The sequence below is a fragment of the Eschrichtius robustus genome, chromosome 5, assembly GCF_028021215.1.
Source record: "Eschrichtius robustus isolate mEscRob2 chromosome 5, mEscRob2.pri, whole genome shotgun sequence".
Classification (NCBI taxonomy): Eukaryota; Metazoa; Chordata; class Mammalia; order Artiodactyla; family Eschrichtiidae; genus Eschrichtius; species Eschrichtius robustus.
The window spans coordinates 140215951-140234910 of NC_090828.1; the positions used below are offsets into that span (position 1 = coordinate 140215951).

Below are 18960 nucleotides of genomic sequence, written 5' to 3' on the forward strand. Positions count from 1 at the left end.
CTACTCCACCATCTTGTCTCCAACTCTTCAGCACCTTCTCCAGCCTAGTACTGTTTTTTAATTACTCCTCTGAATTACATATTAAGTATTAATTTTCTTTGTGAATATTTTAAAAATTAATTTCCAATTTTATTTTAATTTGATAATCTGTCTTCTTCCTATTTCAGTTCACTGATTAACAACCAAATAATGCCAAATAATTGTGCCCATCATGTGATGCAAATGTATAGCTGTGCTGTAATTATTGATAATGAGACTTTATAAATTAATCTCTGCTAAAGACACTATCCCTGGAACTATGTGTTCATTTGTGTCTCCATACAAATAAATATTCCCATATCTCTGAACTACTACAAAATGAATTAAAACCACTCTTTGTTACCCACGAAAAGACATTCATTAGATACTTTTTCTGCAAGATATAGTTTAACCCCTAAAATGCAGGGAAAGTCATTAAGTGGAAGACAAGGAATGCCATCTTCAGTAAAACAGGACAGCCCTAAAGCCATGTTCCCAGAGGATGCCACTTTCGCACAAAGCTGGGTAAGTAGCCTAGGCTGAGCTTCAGTGCAACCAGAGAGGGTGCTCACCTCCAGGGCCCTCTGTGTGTTTTTGCAAAAACCTCACCTTTCTCCCTTACTGTCAGGTTTAAACTCTGGATATTTACAACAACATGTCAGGATGCCATGGAAGAATGGGAATAGTCTGACAAACTGCTCTTTCCCTTCAGCTTTCTATGTGACTTGGTAGAGGTCCAGGACCCAAAACCTGTCTTGGGTCACATCCCACTGTTTAGTCAGAGCATTCAGACCTAGGACTCTAAGGACAAGTTTAAAATAATGTAGAGTTAACTCAATTTGTGTCCAAAAAAGGCACTACGCCTGGGGTTTTACATTAAAACTAATGTGGGGACTTCCCTGGTGGTGCAGTGGTTAAGAATCTGCCTGCCAATGCAAGGGACACGGGTTCGATCCCTGATCCAGGAAGATCCCACATACCACGAAGCAACTAAGCCCATGCACCACAACTACTGAGCCTGTGCTCTAGAGCCTGCAAACCACAATTACTAAGCCTGTGTGCTGCAATTACTGAAGCCCGCATGCCTAGAGCCTGTGGTCCACAAGAGAAGCCATGACAAGAAGCCCACACACCACAGCGAAGAGTAGCCCCCACTCGCTGCAACTAGAGAAAGCCCATGCACAGCAACAAAGACCCAACACAGCCAAAAAAAAAAAAAACCAAACCACGTGATGCCAACCAGGGGAAGCTAAGCTATTGCAGCATTCATCAATATATTGTCATAAAAAGAAGAGACAAACAACAGAAATGGAAAGCAAAGTTCTAAAATCAGTCATAAATTACAGTAGCCATGCTCTCACTTGAACTACTTCTATACCTATTCTACTGCAAAATATTTTCTATAAGAAATTTTAAAGTTTTAGCCTTTACATTTATGTCTGTGATCCATGTTTGAGTTAATCTTTTGATAAAGTGGGAGGTGTGGACTGAAGTTTATTTCTCCTGCATATGCATGTCCATTCGTTCCAGGACTATTTGTGAAAATACTATCCTTTCTCCACTTAGTTGGCTTAATTTGCACCTTTGTCAAAAATCACTTTGTCAAAAGTCATGTATGTGAGGATTTATACCTGAACTCCCTACTTTGTTCCATTTATCTATCCACCTATCTTGATGCCAATATCACACTGTCCTTGTTACTGTGGCTTTATAATAAGTAGTGGAATTAGGTAGTACTAGCCCTCCCAATTTGTTCTGCACTTTAAGAGTTGTTTTTGACAAATCTGGATACTTTGAATTTCCATATAAATTTTAAAATCAGTTTATCAATTTCTAAAAAAAAAAAAACTTTCTGTGCTATGGTTTTGATAGGAATTGCATGAATCTACAGATCTATCTAGGGAGAACTGATACCTTAACGATATTGAGTCTTCTGATCCATGACCAAAATATATCTCCCCATTTATTTAGATCTTCTTTAATTACTCTCTGCAATATTTTGTTGTTTTCTTGCATATGTTTGGTCAGATTTACCCTATTTTATGTATTGATGCTATTGTAAATGGCATTTTTATTGCAATTTCCAACTGTTTATTACTAAAATATACAAAACCATTACTTTTTCTATATTGATCTTGTACACTTGTCAATTTTACTTATTATTTCCAGGAGCTTTTTTTTTGTAGATTCCTTCAGATTTTCTACATGGACAATCATGTCATATGCAAATAAAAACTTAATTCTTCCCTTCCATTATGGATGCCTAGTATTTCTTTTCTTGACTTATTGTACCAGTTAGAGCCTCCAGTAAAATGTTGCATTTAAGTGGTGAAAACAGACATCTTTGTCTTGTTTCTGATCTATGGAGGTATTCAGTTTTTCCCATTTAAGTATGTTGCTAGCTGTAAGCTTTTCATAGATGCTCCTTATCAGGCTAAAGAAGCTGTCTTCTTTCCCTAGTTTATTGAGAGATTCTATCAGTAATGGATGTTGAATTTTGCCAATTTTTTTTCTGCATCTATTGAGATGATCATATGGATTTTCTCATTTAGTTTGCTAGTAAATTGCACTGGTTGATTTTTCAAATATAACACCAATCTTCCATTTCTAGGATAAATTCCACTTGATTGTGCTGTATTATCCATTTTATATATTGTTAAATTGGATTAGCTAATTTTTTAAAATTTAAATCTATGTTCATAAGAAATATTTGTCAATAGCTTTCTTATCCTCGTTTTGTCTGGTTTAGGCGTCAGGGCCTTATAGAGTTAGTTGAGAAGTATTCTTTCCTCTTCAATTTGCTGTAAAGTTTGTGTAGAATTGGTGTTGTAGCATTATTTCTTCCTTAAACATTTGGTAGAATTCACCAAAGAAGCTATCTTAGCCTGAGTTTTTTGTTTGTTTTGTTTTGTTCTTTCTGGGAAGGTTTTTAACTACAAATTCAATTTCTTTAATAGTCATAGGGCTACTCAGGTTATCTAGTTCTTCTTGAGTGAGGTTTGGTAGAGTGTGTCTTTCAAGAAAATTGTCTATTTTATCTAAGTTGTCAAATTTATTGGCATAGAGTTGTCCACAACACTCCCTGACAATGTCTAATGTCTGTCTGCTCTTTAGTGATGTAACATCTCTTATTCCTGATATTGGTAATTTATGTCTTCTCTCTTATTTTCTTCATCAGTTTGGCCAGAAGTTTGTCAGAATTATTTATCTTATCAAAGAACTAGCTTTTGCTTTCATTGATTTTCTCTATTTTTTTTTTTTTTTTTTTGTTCTCCATGCTGGCCTGTATTTCTTTCTTCTGCTTACTTTTAGTTTAACTTGCTCTTCTTTATCTAGTTTCTTAAGATTGAAGCTGAGGTCACTGATCTGAGACATTTCTTCTTTTCTAATATTGGTATTTAATGGTATAAATTCCCCTCTAAATGCTGTTTTACAGCAGGTACCAGAAAACTACAATTGCAGGCTGGAATACAGACATGCACATTCATTTATGTGTTGTCTGTGGCTGCTTTCCTGTGACAGTGGCAGAGTTGAGTGATTGCAACAGAGACCATAAGGCCCACATGCCTATAATACTAATTATATGGACTGATAAGAAAAAGTTTGCTGACTCCTGCTTGAGAAGAATCCCACAAATTTTGTTTTCATAATTCAATTCAAAATACTTCACAATTTCACTTTTGTCTTTGACTCTTGGAATTTTTTCACACAGGTTTTTCAATTTTCTGTAGTTAAAAATAGCTATTTTTAAATAGATCTTTTAAATAAATTTTTTTATAAATGTATTTATTTATTTTGGGATGCTTTGGGTCTTCATTGCTGTACATGGGCTTTCTCTAGTTGTGGTGAGCAGGGGCTACTCTTCAATGCAGTGCGTGGGTTTCTCATTGCAGTGGCTTCTCTTTGCTGCAGAGCACAGGCTGTAGTGCACAGGCTTCAGTAGTTGTGGCATGCGAGCTCAGTAGTTGTGGCTCATGGGCTCTAGAGTGTAGGCTCAGTATTTGTGGAGCACAGGCTTAGTTGCTCCGCGGCATGTGGGATCTTCCTGGACCAGGGCTCGAACCCAGGTCCCCCGCATTGGCAGGCAGATTCTTAACCACTGTGCCACCAGGGAAGTCCAAAAAAAATAGCTATTTTTAAAATAATTGTTTCTTATTATTTCCAAAATGAAATATCCAAGTCAAAGTGTAGCTCTTGAAAAAGTAAATGACCCATTATGCCTTTTTTTACCTGTGGTATCATCAGTCTATAACATTATATAAGTTTCATGTGTACAACAATTATGACATGGCCTAGTTTTCTTCATGTTTCTTGTGCTCTGACTTCATTGAACTTCCTGAATCTCTGGGTTTATATCTTTCATAAAATTTGAAATTTTAAACCATATTTTCTTCAAATGTCTTTTTCTGTTCCCCTCTCTCATTCAGAGATAAGAACTACAGATATATTAGGCCACATGAAGTTTTCCCCTAGCTCACGAATGCCTTTCATTACTTTTCACTCGGTTTTACTTTGGACCTATGTCTTCAAGTTCACTAGTCTTTTCTTCTGTAATTCTTTTTTTGTTTGTTTTTTGTTTTGTTTTGTTTTGTTTTTTATTATTTATTTATTTATTTATTTATGGCTGTGTTGGGTCTTCGTTTCTGTGTGAGGGCTTTCTCTAGTTGCGGCAAGTGGGGGCCCCTCTTCATCGCGGTGCGCAGGCCTCTCACTATCGTGGCCTCTCTTGTTGCGGAGCACAAGCTCCAGACGCGCAGGCTCAGTACTTGTGGCTCACGGGCCTAGTTGCTCCGTGGCATGTGGGACCTTCCCAGACCAGGGCTCGAACCCGTGTCCCCTGCATTGGCAGGCAGACTCTCAACCACTGCGCCACCAGGGAAGCCCTGTAATTCTTAATTTGCCTTTTTAATCCTAACAAGAGATTTTTCTCTCATACATTATAGTTTTCATCTCTAGAAGTTTGATTTGGGCCTTTTTAAAAAATATCTTTCATGTTTCTGCTTAACTTAATGAACATCTGGAATACAGTTATAATAACAGTTCTAATGCCCTTGTCTGTTAATTCTAACACTTCTGTCTATTCTGGGTTGATTTCAAATGGTTTTTTCATATTCTCCTCGTGATATAGGTCAAATTTTCTTGCTTCTTTGCATGCCTGGTAATCTTTGATTGGATGTCAGATATTGTGAATTTTACCTTGTGTGCTGTTGGATTCCTAGATTCTTGAGGTTTGTTCTTGGATACAGTTAAACTACTTAGAAACAATTTGATTATTTGGGGTCTTTATTAAGATTTATTAGGTGGAATCAGGACAGTGTTCAGTCTAGAGCTAATTACTCACCAATATGAGGCAAGACCCTTCAGTGTACTCTATCCAATGCCTCATAAATTAAGAAGCTTACAGTCTTCCTGGCAGGAACAGACATTATTCCTGGCCCTGAGTGTATCAAGCACTCTTTCTTCTAATCTTTTTGAGTTGTTCTTCCCCTGGCCACAGGGAGTTTCCCTCTCTCTCTGTGCTGCTCTTTCCTCTCTGGTTCTCTGTCTTGAAAATTTTACCTGCCTTGGTCTCTCCAGAGTCAGTTCTAACCCCTCAACTCCAGGAATCTGGTGGGATCCACATGGGTTCTTTCTCCCTGCCCTGCATCCTGGAAAGTCTCCCAATGCAGTGAGCTGGGGCAATCATAGGCTCATTTCATTTGTTTCCCATTTCTTAGGTATCACTGCCCGTTTTTACCTGATATCCAGTATCTTGATTACCACTGTCTGGTTTTGGTTTGTTCCTGGTTTTGTTTTTTGGATTTTGGTTTCTTTTCTTTTTGGATGTCTCAAGCAAGAGGGTAAATACAGTCCCTGTTACTCCATCTTGGCCAGAGAAGAAGCCTTTTTTATCCATATATATCCACATACAAACATTCTCAGAGACTACATGCACCAAAATATTAGAGGATTTATCTCTGGGTAGTGGGATTATGACATTTTTTTATTTGTGGTGTGTGTGTGTAGTTTACATTTTCTAAAATAAATGTATAATTGTAAAATAAAAATAATAAAACAATATTTTTCTCTGAAAATAGTGTTCTCCCATGCGTATGCAGCCTATCCTGAGTGTTAGGTGCCCCCAAGGCAGATCACGGGGCTCTACCACTTTCTGGTGTGCTCATGAGACATGATGGGGGGCCTGCTGCTCAGCTCATGCAGCAAGACTGGTGAAGTGTCACAGGTGGTTTTCCAGGGCAACCAGGGAGTATTAAAGTTTAAGTATTAAAGTATCTAAGTTATACCCTGAATCTCTAGAATGTAGCAGGCCCACAAAATGGCCATCAACACCTTAGTGCCATGAACTCTCAAAGGCTTAAATATTTTATGAAAGACAGCACATATACACAAACAAACTGACACACTTCACAGACACACAGGCATAAACATATCATCTATAATAAATGACACCAATTTGGAAGCATTTTTACTGATACTTCAGAGAAGAGATATTGGGAAAAATCTAATGACCAAAGAATGACAAATGAAAATTAATTGTAAAATTTAATTTTAACTCTAAGATATGTAAAATACCATTTGCATTCTCTTTAAAACTTTGTTCTTATTTTAGTGTATGAAGAAATTATATATTAATAATTATAACAGCTTTCCAAAAATCCCTAAAGAACTTCATTTTCTAACACTATTTTTTAAAAAAATTCTTACATTCTTCATCAGTGAATTCATCCACCTCAGTTGAAAAGCAAGAGGGGACAGATCATTTTATTCTTAATATTAGTTTCAAGAAACCTCAGTTCCCATTAATATAACATACTATGACTAAATAGAAAATGTAATCATTTTCTTAAAATTTTATCAGAATAAGAATGAAATGAGGCAGAATCAGGGAGGACCTTCAAGATGGCAGAGGAGTAAGACGTGGAGATCACGTTCCTCTCCACAAATACATCAAAAATACATCTACAAGTGGAACAACTCCTACAGAACAGTTACTGAATGCTGGCAGAAGACCTCAGACTTCCCAAAAGGCAAGAAACTCCCCACGTAACTGGGTAGGGCAAAAGTAAAAAGAAAAAACAGAGACAAAAGGATAGGGACAGGACCGGAACCTCTGGAAGGGAGCTGTGAAGGAGGAAAGGTTTCCACATACTAGGAAGCTCCTTCACTGGTGGAGACGGGGGTAGGCGGGGGGAAGCTTCAGAGCCACAGAGGAGAGCACAGCAACAGGGGTGTGGAGGGCAAAGTGGAGAGATTCCCACACAAAGGATCTGTGCCAACCAGCACTCACCAGCCTGAGAGGCTTGTCTCCTCACCTGCTGGGGTGGGTGGAGGCTGGGAGCTGAGACTCGGGCTTCAGAGGTCAGATCCCAGGGAGAGGACTGGGGTTGGCTGTGTGAACACAGCCTGAAGGGGGCTAGTGCACCACAGCTAGCCAGGAGGGAGTCCAGGAAAAAGTCTGGAACTGCCTAAGAGGCAAGAGACCATTGTTTTGGGGTGCACAAGGAGAGGGAATTCAGAGCACTGCCTAAACGAGCTCCAGAGTTGGGCACAAGCTGCAGCTATCAGCGCAGACACCACAGACTGGCATGAAATGCTAAGGCTGATCCTGCAGCCACCAAGAAGCCGGTGTGCAAGCACAAGTCACTATCCACACCTCCCCTCCTGGGAGCCTGTGCAGCCTGCCACTGCCAGGGTCCTGTGATCCAGGGACAACTTCCCTGGAAGAACACATGGCACGCCTCAGGCTGTTGCAACATCACACCAGCCTCTGCCACCACAGGATCACCCCGCATTCCATACACCTACCTCCCCCCGGCTGAGTGAGCCAGAGACCCCTAATCAGCAGCTACTTTAACACCATCCTGTCTGGGTGGGGAACAGATGCCCTCAGGCAACCTACACGCAGAGGTGGGGCCAAATCCAAAGCCCCAGGAGCTGTGCGAACAAAGAAGGGAAGGGGAATTTCTCCCAGCAGCCTCAGGAGCAGCGGATTAAATCTCCACAACCAACTAGATGTACCCTGCATCTCTGGAATACCTGAAGAGACAACAAACCATCCCAAAATTGAGGCAATGGACTTTGGGAGCAACTGTAGACTTGGAGTTTGCTTTCTGTATATAATTTGTTTCTGGTTTTATGTTTACCTTAGTTTAGTATTTAGAGCTTATTATCATTGGTAGATTTGTTTATTGATTTTGTTGCTCTCTTCCTTTTATATATATATATATATATTTCTCCCTTTTTCTCTTTTTGTGAGTCTGTATGTGCATGCTTCCTTGTGTGAATTTGTCTGTATAGCTTTGCTTTTACCATTTATCCTAGTGTTCTGTCTGTCCGTTTTTGTTTTTTGTTTTTGTAGTATAGTTTTTAATGCTTGCAATCATTGGTGGATTTATTTATTGGTTTCATTGCTCTCTTCTTTCTTTCTTTCTTTTCTCTAAATACGTTTTTATTTTTAATATTTCTTTTATATTTTAATAACTTTTTTTCCTTTCTTTTTTTTTCTCCCTTTTCTTCTGAGCCATCTGGCTGACAGGGTCTTGGTGCTCCAGCCGGGTGTCAGGCCTGAGCCTCTGAGGTGAGAGAGCCAAGGTCATGACATTGGTCCACCAGAGACCTCCCAGCCCCATGTAATATCAAACGGCAAGAGCTCTCCCAGATATTTCCAATTCAATGCTAAGACCCAGCTCCACTCAACGACCAGCAAGCTACAGTGCTGGACACCCCATGCCAAACAACTAGCGAGACAGGAACACCACCCCACCCATTAGCAGAGGCTGCCTAAAATCATAATAAGTTCACAGACACCCCAAAACACACAACCGGATGCAGTCCTGCCCACCAGAAAGACAAGATCCAGGCTCATCCACCTGAACACAGGCACCCGTTCCCTCAACCAGGAAGCCTACACAACCCACTGAACCAACCTTACCCACTGGAGACAGACACCAAAAACAACAGGAACTACGAACCTGCAACCTGTGAAAAGGAGGCCCCAAACACAGTAAGTTAAGCAAAGTGGGAAGATAGAGAAATATGCAGCAGATGAAGGAGCAAGGTAAAAACAGGCCTGACCAAACAAATGAAGATGAAATAGGCAATCTACCTGAAAAAGAATTCAGAGTAAGGATAGTAAAGACGATCCAAAATTTTGGAAATAGAATGGAGAAAATACAAGAAACGGTTAACAAGGACCTAGAAGAACTAAAGAGCAAACAAATAATGATGAACAACACAAAAATGATATTAAAAATTCTCTAGAAGGAATCAATAGCAGAATAACTGAGACAGAAGAACGGATAAGTGACCTGGAAGATAAAATAGTGGAAATAACTACCACAGAGCAGAATAAAGAAAAAAGAATGAAAAAAATTGAGGACAGTCAAAGAGACCTCTGGGACAACACTGAATGCACCAACATTCGAATTAGAGGGGTATCAGAAGAAGAAGAGAAAAAGAAAGGACTTGAGAAAATACTTGAAGAGATTATAGTTGAAAACTTCCCTAATATGGGAATGAAATTATTCAATCAAGTCCATGAAATGCAGAGCATCCAATACAGGATTAATCCAAGGAGAAACATGTCAAGACACATATTAATAAAACTATCAAAAATTAAATACAAACAAAACAATATTAAAAGCAGCAAGGGAAAAGCAAGACATAACATACAAGGGAATCCCCATAAGGTTAACAGCTGATTTCTCAGCAGAAATTCTGCAAGCCAGGAGGGAGTGGCAAGATATATTTAAAGTGATGAAAGGGAAAAACCTACAACCAAGATTACTCTACCCAGCAAGGATCTCATTCAGATTCGATGGAGAAATGAAAACCTTTACAGACAAGCAAAGGTAAAGAGAACTCAGCACCACCAAACCAGCTTTACAAAAAATGCTAAAGGAACTTCTCTAGGCAGGAAACAAAAGAGAAGGAAAAGACCTACAATAACACCCCCAAAACAATTAAGAAAACGGTAATAGGAACATACATATCGATAATTACCTTAAATGTAAATGGATTAAATGTTCCAACCAAAAGACATAGACTGGCTGAATGGATACAAAAACAAGACCTGTATATATGCTGTCTACAAGAGACCCACTTCAGACCTACGGACACATACACACTGAAAGTGAGGGGATGGAAAAATATATTCCATGCGAATGGAAATCAAAAGAAACCTGGAGTACAATTCTCATATCAGACAAAATAGTCTTTAAAACAAAGACTATTACAAGAGACAAAGAAGGACACTACATAATGATCAAGGGATCAATCCAAGAAGAAGATATAACAATTGTAAATATTTGTGCACCCAACATAGGAGCACCTCAATACATAAGGCAAATGCTAACAGCCATAAAAGGGGAAATCGACAGTAACAAAATAATAATAAGGGACTTTAACACCCCACTTTCACCAATGGACAGATCATCCAAAATGAAAATATATAAGGAAACACAAGCTTTAAATGACACATTAAACAACATGGACTTAATTGATATTTATAGGACATTCCATCCAAAAACAACAAAATAAACTTTCTTCTCAAGTGCTCATGGAACATTCTCCAGGATAGATCATATCTTGGGTCACAAATAAAGCCTTGGTAAATTGAAGAATATTGAAATCGTGTCAAGCATCTTTTCCAACCACACTCTATGAGACTAGATATAAATTACGGGAAAAATCTGTGAAAAATACACACACATGGAGACCAAACAATACACTACTGAATAACCAAGAGATCACTGAAGAAATCAAAGAGGAAATCAAAAAATACCTAGAAACGATTGACAGTGAAGACATGATGATCCAAAACCTATGGGATGCAGCAAAAGCAGTTCTACAGGGAAGTTTATAGCAATACAATCCTACCTCAAGAAACAAGAAACATATCAAATAAACAACCTAAGCTTAAACCTAAAGCAATTAGAGAAAGAAGAAAAAAGAAAAACCCAAAGTTAGCAGAAGGAAAGAAATCATAAAGATCAGATCAGAAATAAATGAAAAAGAAATGAAGGAAATGATAGCAAAGATAAACCTGAAAGCTGGTTCTTTGAAAAGATAAACAAAATTGATAAATCATTAGCCAGACTCATCAAGAAAAAAAGGAAAACTCAAATCAGCAGAATTAGAAATGAAAGAGGAGAAGTAACAACTAACACTGCAGAAATACAAAGGATCATGAGATTACTACAAGCAACTATATGTTAATAAAATGGACAACCTGGAAGAAATGGACAAATTCTAAGAAAAGCACAACATTCCGAGACTGAACCAGGAAGAAATAGAAAAAATAAACAGACCAATCACAAGCACTGAAATTGAAACTGTGATTAAAAATCTTCAAACAAACAAAAGCCCAGGACCAGATGGCTTCACAGGCGAAATCTATCAAACATTTAGAAAAGAGCTAACACCTACCCTTCTCAAACTCTTCCAAAATATAGCAGAGGAAGGAACACTCCCAAACCCATTCTATGAGGCCACCATCACTCTGATACCAAAACTAGACAAAGATACCACAAGAAAAGAAAACTACAGGTCAATATCATTGATGAATATAGATGCAAAAATCCTCAACAAAATACTAGTAAACAGAATCCAACAGCACATAAGAAGGATCATACACCATGATCAAGTGGGTTTTATCTCAGGAATGCAAGGATTCTTCAATATATGCAAATCAATCAATGTGATAAATGATATTAACAAATTGAAGGATAAAAACCATATGATCGGGCTTCCCTGGTGGCGCAGCGGTTGGGAATCCGCCTGCCAATGCAGGGGACACGGGTTCGTGCCCCGGTCCAGGAGGATCCCACATGCCGCGGAGCGGCTAGGCCCGTGAGCCACAACTACTGAGCCTGCGCGTCTGGAGCCCGTGCTCCGCAACAAGAGAGACCGCGATAACGAGAGGCCCGCGCACCGCGATGAAGAGTGGCCCCCGCTTGCCACGACTAGAGAAAGCCTTTGCACAGAAACGAAGACCCAACACAGCCATAAATAAATAAATAAATTTATAAAAAAAAAAACAAAAACCATATGATCATCTCAATAGATGCAGAAAAAGCTTTTGACAAAATTCAACACCCATTTATGATAAAAACCCTCCAGAAAGTAGGCATAGAGGGAACTTATATCATCATAATAAAGGCCATGTATGACAAACCCACAGACAACATCATTCTCAGTGATGGAAAACTGAAACTATTTCCACTAAGATCAGGAAGAAGACATGGTTGCCCAGTCTCACCACTATTATTCAACATAGTTTTGGAAGTTTTAGTCACAACAATCAGAGAAGAAAAAGAAATAAAAGGAATCTAAGTTGGAAAAGGAGAAGTAAAACTGCCACTCTTTGCAGATGACATGATACTATACATAGAGAATCCTAAAGATGCTACCAGAAAACTACTAGAGCTAACCAATGAATTTGGTAAAGTAGCAGTTTAAAATATTAATGCACAGAAATCTCTTGCATTCCTATACACTAATGATGAAAAATATGAAAGAGAATTAAGGAAACACTCCCATTTACCATTGCAAGAAAAAGAATAAAATACCTAGGAATAAACCTACCTAGGGAGACAAAAGATCTGTATGCAGAAAACTATAAGACACTGTTGAAAGAAATTAAAGATGATACCAACAGATGGAGAGATATGCCATGTTCTTGGATTGGAAGAATCAACATAGTGAAAATGACTATACTACCCAAAGCAATCTCCAGATCCAATGCAATCCCTATCAAACTACCAATGGCATTATTCACAGACCTAGCACAAAAAAATTTCGGCATCTGTATGGAAGCACAAAAGACCCTGAATAGCCAAAACAATCTTGAGTAAGAAAAACAGAGCTGGAGGAATCAGGCTTCCTGACTTCCGACTATACTACAAAGCTACAGTAATTAAGACAGTATGGTATTGAAACTTAAAAGCTTTTGCACACAGCAAAGGAAACCATGAACAAGATGAAAAGACAACCCTCAGAATGGGAGAAAATATTTGCAAATGAAGCAACAGACAAAGGATTAATCTCCAAAATATACAAGTAGCTCATGCATCTCAATATCAAAAGAACAATTAACCCAATCCAAAAATGGGCAGAAGACCTAAATACACATTTCTGCAATGAAGGTATACAGATTGCCAACAAACATATGAAAGGATGTTCAACATCACTAATCATTAGAGATACGCAAATCAAAACTACAATGAGGTATCACCTCACACCAGTCAGAATGGCCATCATCAAAAAATCTACAAACAATTAATGCTGGAGAGGGTGTGGAGAAAAGGGAACCCTCTTGCTCTCTTGGTGGGAATGTAAATTGATACAGCCACTATGGAGAACAGCATGGAGGTTCCTTAAAAAACTAAAAATAGAACTACCATATGACCCAGAAATCCCACTACTGGGCATATGCCCTGAGAAAACCATAATTCAAAAAGTGTCATGTACCACAATGTTGACTACAGCTGTATTTACAATAGCCAGGACATTGAAGCAACCTAAGTGTCCATCGACAGATGAATAGATAAAGAAGATGCGGCACATATATACAATGGAATACTACCCAGCCATAAAAAGAAATGAAACTGAGTTATTTGTAGTGAGGTGGATGGACCTAGTCATAAAGAGAAAAACAAATACCGTATGCTAACACATATATATGGAATCTAAAAAAAAAAAAAAGGTTCTGAAGAACCTAGGGGCAGGACAGGAATAAAGATGCAGACGTAGAGAATGGACTTGAGGACACAGGGATGTGGAAGGATAAGCTGGGACAAAGTGAGGGAGTGGCACTGACATATATAAACTACCAAATGTAAAATAGATAGCTAGTGGGAAGCAGCCGCATAACACAGGGAGATCAGCTCGGTGCTTTGTGTCCACCTAGAGGGGTGGGATAGGGAGGGTGGGAGGGAGATGCAAGAGGGAGGAGATATGGGGATATATGTGTACGTATAGCTGATTCACTTTGTTATACAGCAGAAACTAACACACCATTGTAATGCAATTATACTCCAAAAAGGATGTTAAAAAAAAAAAGAATGAAATCAATTCAGACCACTTAACTCTATATTAGAGGATCAGTCACCTAACTTCCCACTCTCAAGATGACCAAGAGCACTTCATATGAAGAAGTGACATCCATTTAGGGTAAAATTTTATTAAGTGTGCAGGTAAGCTGAACACATATTTATTGGAAGCAACCCTGTTATACTGATACATACCATCTGCCTCAACTCCTCGTTGGAAACAATAATGACATTTGGTGGGTCCCCAATGGCAGTGGCAGCTCCTCCAATGTTTGTGAAGATCACTTCTGCAATCAGGACTTGTCTTGGATCAAGATTGAGCACCTCACACAATCTGTCATGAATGGAGGAAAATGAAAACAGTCCCGCTATTCACATTGTGAATGGCCCATGTGTGTGAGACTTAAATTTTTTAAAAACATTTGCTTGTACAAGGGAGGCATGTGTGTGCACGTGCTTGTGCACATGGACACGCACACTCACACACCTGTGAGAAGGGCAATGCTGAGGGGTAAAAAACGACAACAATGCTACAGAGCTACTGGATAAAGTTGACTCTCAGCATTAGATTTCTCTGAAAGTTAACACACAACCCATCTGAACCATCCATGTGAAAATATACTCCTGCCTCGCCACAGGTCTGGAGGAAGCACTCAGGGTACAGGACCCTGTGCAGGTTAGGCCCTGGCACAGATTAATGCATCTTTGCCTCCAGACCCCTCTGAGTAGGGTGAGGCTAGAGCAGAAAGCACCGCCACCCAGTGGCTCACACCATGCCTGCCAATCTAGCTCCCTACCCACCTTACACTTTTCAAATGCTGAGGCCCTAAGCTTAATATTAACAAGGAACACACACTCTACAGCAGTGGTTCTCCACCTTGACTACACACTAGATTTGTCTGGGAATCTTGACAGCCTTGCTGCCCAGCTCACGACAGATCAATCCCTGGGCCTGGGCCTGAGCAGCAGCGTTTAGAGCTCCGCAAGTGGGTCCACTGAGCACACAGTTGAGAAAAGGCTGCTCTAAAGAAAGTTTAGGAAATACCTCATGGTATTTCCTCCTCCACCTGCCCATCACATTGCCCACTTCCTTACAGAAGCCAGGCCTGGGTCTGGAAGTTGGCGGCGAGGGGGGTCTCTGCTGCATTCAAGGGTCCTTTCTTTCTTTCTTTTTTTTTCTTTTTTGGCCACTCCGCAGCATGCAGGATCTTAGTTCCTTGACCAGGGATTGAACCCATGCCCCCTGCAGTGGAAGTGCAGAGTCTGGGAAGTCCCTCAAGGGTCCTTTCTACCACCTCCCAGCTCAGAGTGCAGCCAGCAGCTCTTCTGAGGGGGACTGGCTTACAGAACCATGTGGAAGCTGAGAAGGGAGTGGTGTCCAGAGACCAGGGACAGGGATGAATCCAAAAAAGAGGATCAGACCCCAATCAGCAGCAGGAGCTGTCAGCTTAGGAGGTCCCGGCTCTGCTTCTAGCAAGAAAAGGATTAGCGTGTGCTAATCAACAACGCCAGATCTGGCTGTTTAACTGTAAAGACTAGCGCTACTCAATCCAGACAAAGGCAGAAGAAATGTGATTAAGCTTATAGAGTCGTGAAGAATATGGTAGTATAAACAGTGAATCTGAGCACACCAACATTTCGATCTTGAAAGATGTAATTTTTAGACTAATAAATGGAATTGCTATTCTCACATAAAATTACAAAGCCAGTTCCTAGAACACTGAGGATATAAACAAATCCCAGCAAGGCTGAGACAACCCTCAGCTGCCCAGGTTATACACGGATGCTGAGAACGTGGGTGCCATCATCAGAGAGTGCAGTGACATGCTGGGATCTGGCACATTATGAGATGATTTTCAAACTAGTGATAGCAGCAGAGTTGCCCTGGTTGAAGTGGGGTGGGTGTGAACTGCCTCTTGCCCCCGAGGTGTCCTAGGGACAGGGTTGGTTTTAGCATGTGCTACAGTTTACAACACCCTCCATCCCCCATTTACCCTCAGAAGAACCCTGGGTACTGGGAGGTGCTATGCCCCCTGTGCAGGAACGCTGAGTCCAGCGTTCTTCCCCTCAAATTTATATTTGCACGTGGGCCATGACAATGTATTCAAGCTCACAGAAGCCTGAGCAGCAGACTGACTTGTGATACTGCAGGCCAATCCGTGGGGTGCTGCCCGCTCTCTGCTCCTCTCTACCCTTCATTCTCCTCTCCCCACCCCACACTCCAACTCACTCCTCCTCTGAGGGTCACTGCTCTTCCAACAACAAAGGCATTGCCCAGAATTAGCCCTGAGCTCTGGAAGTAGCCCCTCGCTGGTGACATTGAACTTGCTGTGTCTCATGCCTCAAGTGCAGCAGAATCTCTTATCTGGCAGAATCCTCAGAACACTAGTTTGGGTTAATCTCCTTGATGGTACAACCCAGATCAGTGCAGCTGAAGTGACTTGTCTAAAGGTCCTCACTACCTAGCTTCCCAGAAACCACCAGCCATACCTGTGTCCCCTCAGCCTCCCCAGGACCAGCCAGCACCAGCACATGATGGGTCTAAGCAGGGGAAGACCATGATATGCTGGGAACCATCTTTAAAATAAAGAACATAAAGTCTAGATACAAGTGTACATCCATGACCTTGGAAGGGGCTGCACAATGGCAGGCTGAATCCCAAGCCCCAGGAGGCTCCAGGTGATCAGCCTGTGGTGCTCAGTGAACGTCAAACAAAGGAAGTGGGTGGAATTAAAAGGAGCAAAATAGAATCAAACTGAATTTCTCTTTCCCAAAGTTACCTTGCAAGACCTTGCCAGGTCCAATCCTCCCACGAGGAGCCTGCCAGAGCAGGACAGCAGCCCCACCTCCCACCCTCTGTATGAGTGCCCCACGGAGCCCATGGACCAGAATTCCTGGCCCCTGATGGTCTGGCCCACAGGACACAAAGGCCCATGTGTGCTGACTCCTGCAGCGTTTCTGCAACTACCACTGCCACTGTCACAGCCGTGCACACAGAGCCACAGTCCCAGTGGGTGTGCAGGTTGGACCCAAGCACACGGGTGGAGGGCAAGGTCAGCAGCCAGCATGCGCTGCCATGAGCCTGGCCTGATGCCCACACGGGGCCACTCTGCCTACCTTATGGTCACGGGAGTGAAGAGGAGCGCTGTGGTGACGTTGTCCAGGAAGGCAGAAAGGACGGCGACAATGAGACACAGCATGATGATCATGGCCCACACTCTTCCCCGGGACAGTTGGTATGCCTGCAGCGCAATAAAGAACAAGCCAGGATCAGCAGGGTCAAAGAACAGATGCAACATTTCATTAGGGTCTCTAGAACTAAGGGTCTAAATAAACATTGCATGGAGGATTAAAACTTAGAGCCACAAACTCCTCAATCTGCTGAGATGAGGCAGTAATGGCTGGATCTGGACGTTCTAAATCCACCCTGGCCTATGTTCCTTCCCTCAGATTCTCCTTTTCGGTGCCCTGTGGTGGTCAATCGGTCACAAGGTGACGGCCTGTCACCCCTGTATCCCCTAGTCTTTTACACACTCCTCTTGGCTGTACAGCTTGGGCTGTGACTTTGGGATCCACCTGACCCTAGGGTCTGCTGATCTTTGGGGATCCAGGGGTTACTTTCAGTACCAAGGTATTGGGAGGAAGAGGCCAGATAGTACCTGGGAGGTGCAAGATGGTGCACAAAGATGGCAAAAATCACAGAATTGTTCTATCATTCAAGATTTGGAAAGGGCTTTGTGAAGTAAATAATTTTTTAAAAGAAATTTTCAGTTCCAAATTTAAAAAAATCAAGCCCAGCACTAGTCTTTCGTTAGCAGAGCACGACAAGATGTCTTCCTGCCAACCCCGAGTAATAGGACCAATACAAATTCTTTGTTTGTTTGTTTTTGTTTTTTGTTTTTGTTTTTTTTAACATCTTTATTGGAGTATAATTGTTTTAAAAGGTTGTGTTAGTTTCTGCTGTATAATGAAGTGAATCAGCTATATGTATACATATATCCCCATATCCCCTCCCTCTTGCGTCTCCCTACCACACTCCCTATCCCATCTCTCTAGGTGGTCACAAAGCACCAAGCTGATCTCCCCGTGCTATGTAGTTTCTTCCCCCTAGCTATCTATTTAACGTTTGGTAGTGTATGTATGTTAATGCTACTCTCTCACTTCATCCCAGCTTACCCTTCCCTGACCTGTGTTCTCAAGTCCATTCTCTACATCTGCATCTTTATTCCTGTCCTACCCCTAGGTTTTTCAGAAAGATTTTTTTTTTAGATTACATATATATGTGTTAGTATACAGTATTTGTTTTTCTCTTTCTGACTTACTTCACTCTGTATGACAGATTCTAGGTCCATCCACCTCACTACAAATAACTCAATTTCATTTCTCTTTATGGTTGAGTAATATTCCATTGTATATATGTGACACATCTTCTTTATCCATTCATCTGTCAATGGACACTTAGATTGCTTCCATGTCCTGGCTATTGTAAATAGTGCTGCAATGAACATTGTGGTACGTGTCTGTTTTTGGATTATGGTTTTCTCAGGGTATATGCCCAGTAGTGGGATTGTGGGGTCATATGGTAGTTCTATTTTTAGTTTTTTAAGGAACCTCCATACTGTTCTCCATAATGGCTGTGTCATTTTACATTCCCACCAACAGTGCAAGAGGGTTCCCTTTTCTCCACACCCTCTCCAGCATTTACTGTTTGTAGATTTTTTGAAAATGGCCATTCTGACCAGTGTCAGGTGATAAGTCATTGTAGTTTTGATTTGCATATCTCTAATGATTAGTGATGTTGAGCATCCTTTCATGTGTTTGTTGGCAATCTGTATATCTTCACTACAGAAATATCTATTTAGGTCTTCTGCCCATTTTTAGATTGGGTTGT

The 18960-nt window shown here is 40.7% G+C and overlaps 1 protein-coding gene across 11 annotated transcripts in view; it reads right to left on the reverse strand.

The window, feature by feature from the left end:
- OCA2 (OCA2 melanosomal transmembrane protein) overlaps positions 1-18960 on the reverse strand; it is a 279191-nt gene that overhangs the window by 145481 nt on the left and 114750 nt on the right. For all 11 annotated transcript variants that reach the window (XM_068545349.1, XM_068545344.1, XM_068545345.1 and 8 more), the window contains 2 exons: positions 17187-17311; positions 14265-14403 (listed from right to left, as the gene is read on the reverse strand). In XM_068545349.1, coding sequence (XP_068401450.1) covers positions 14265-14403; positions 17187-17311 — 264 coding nt within the window. The remainder of the gene's footprint in view (positions 1-14264; positions 14404-17186; positions 17312-18960) is intronic.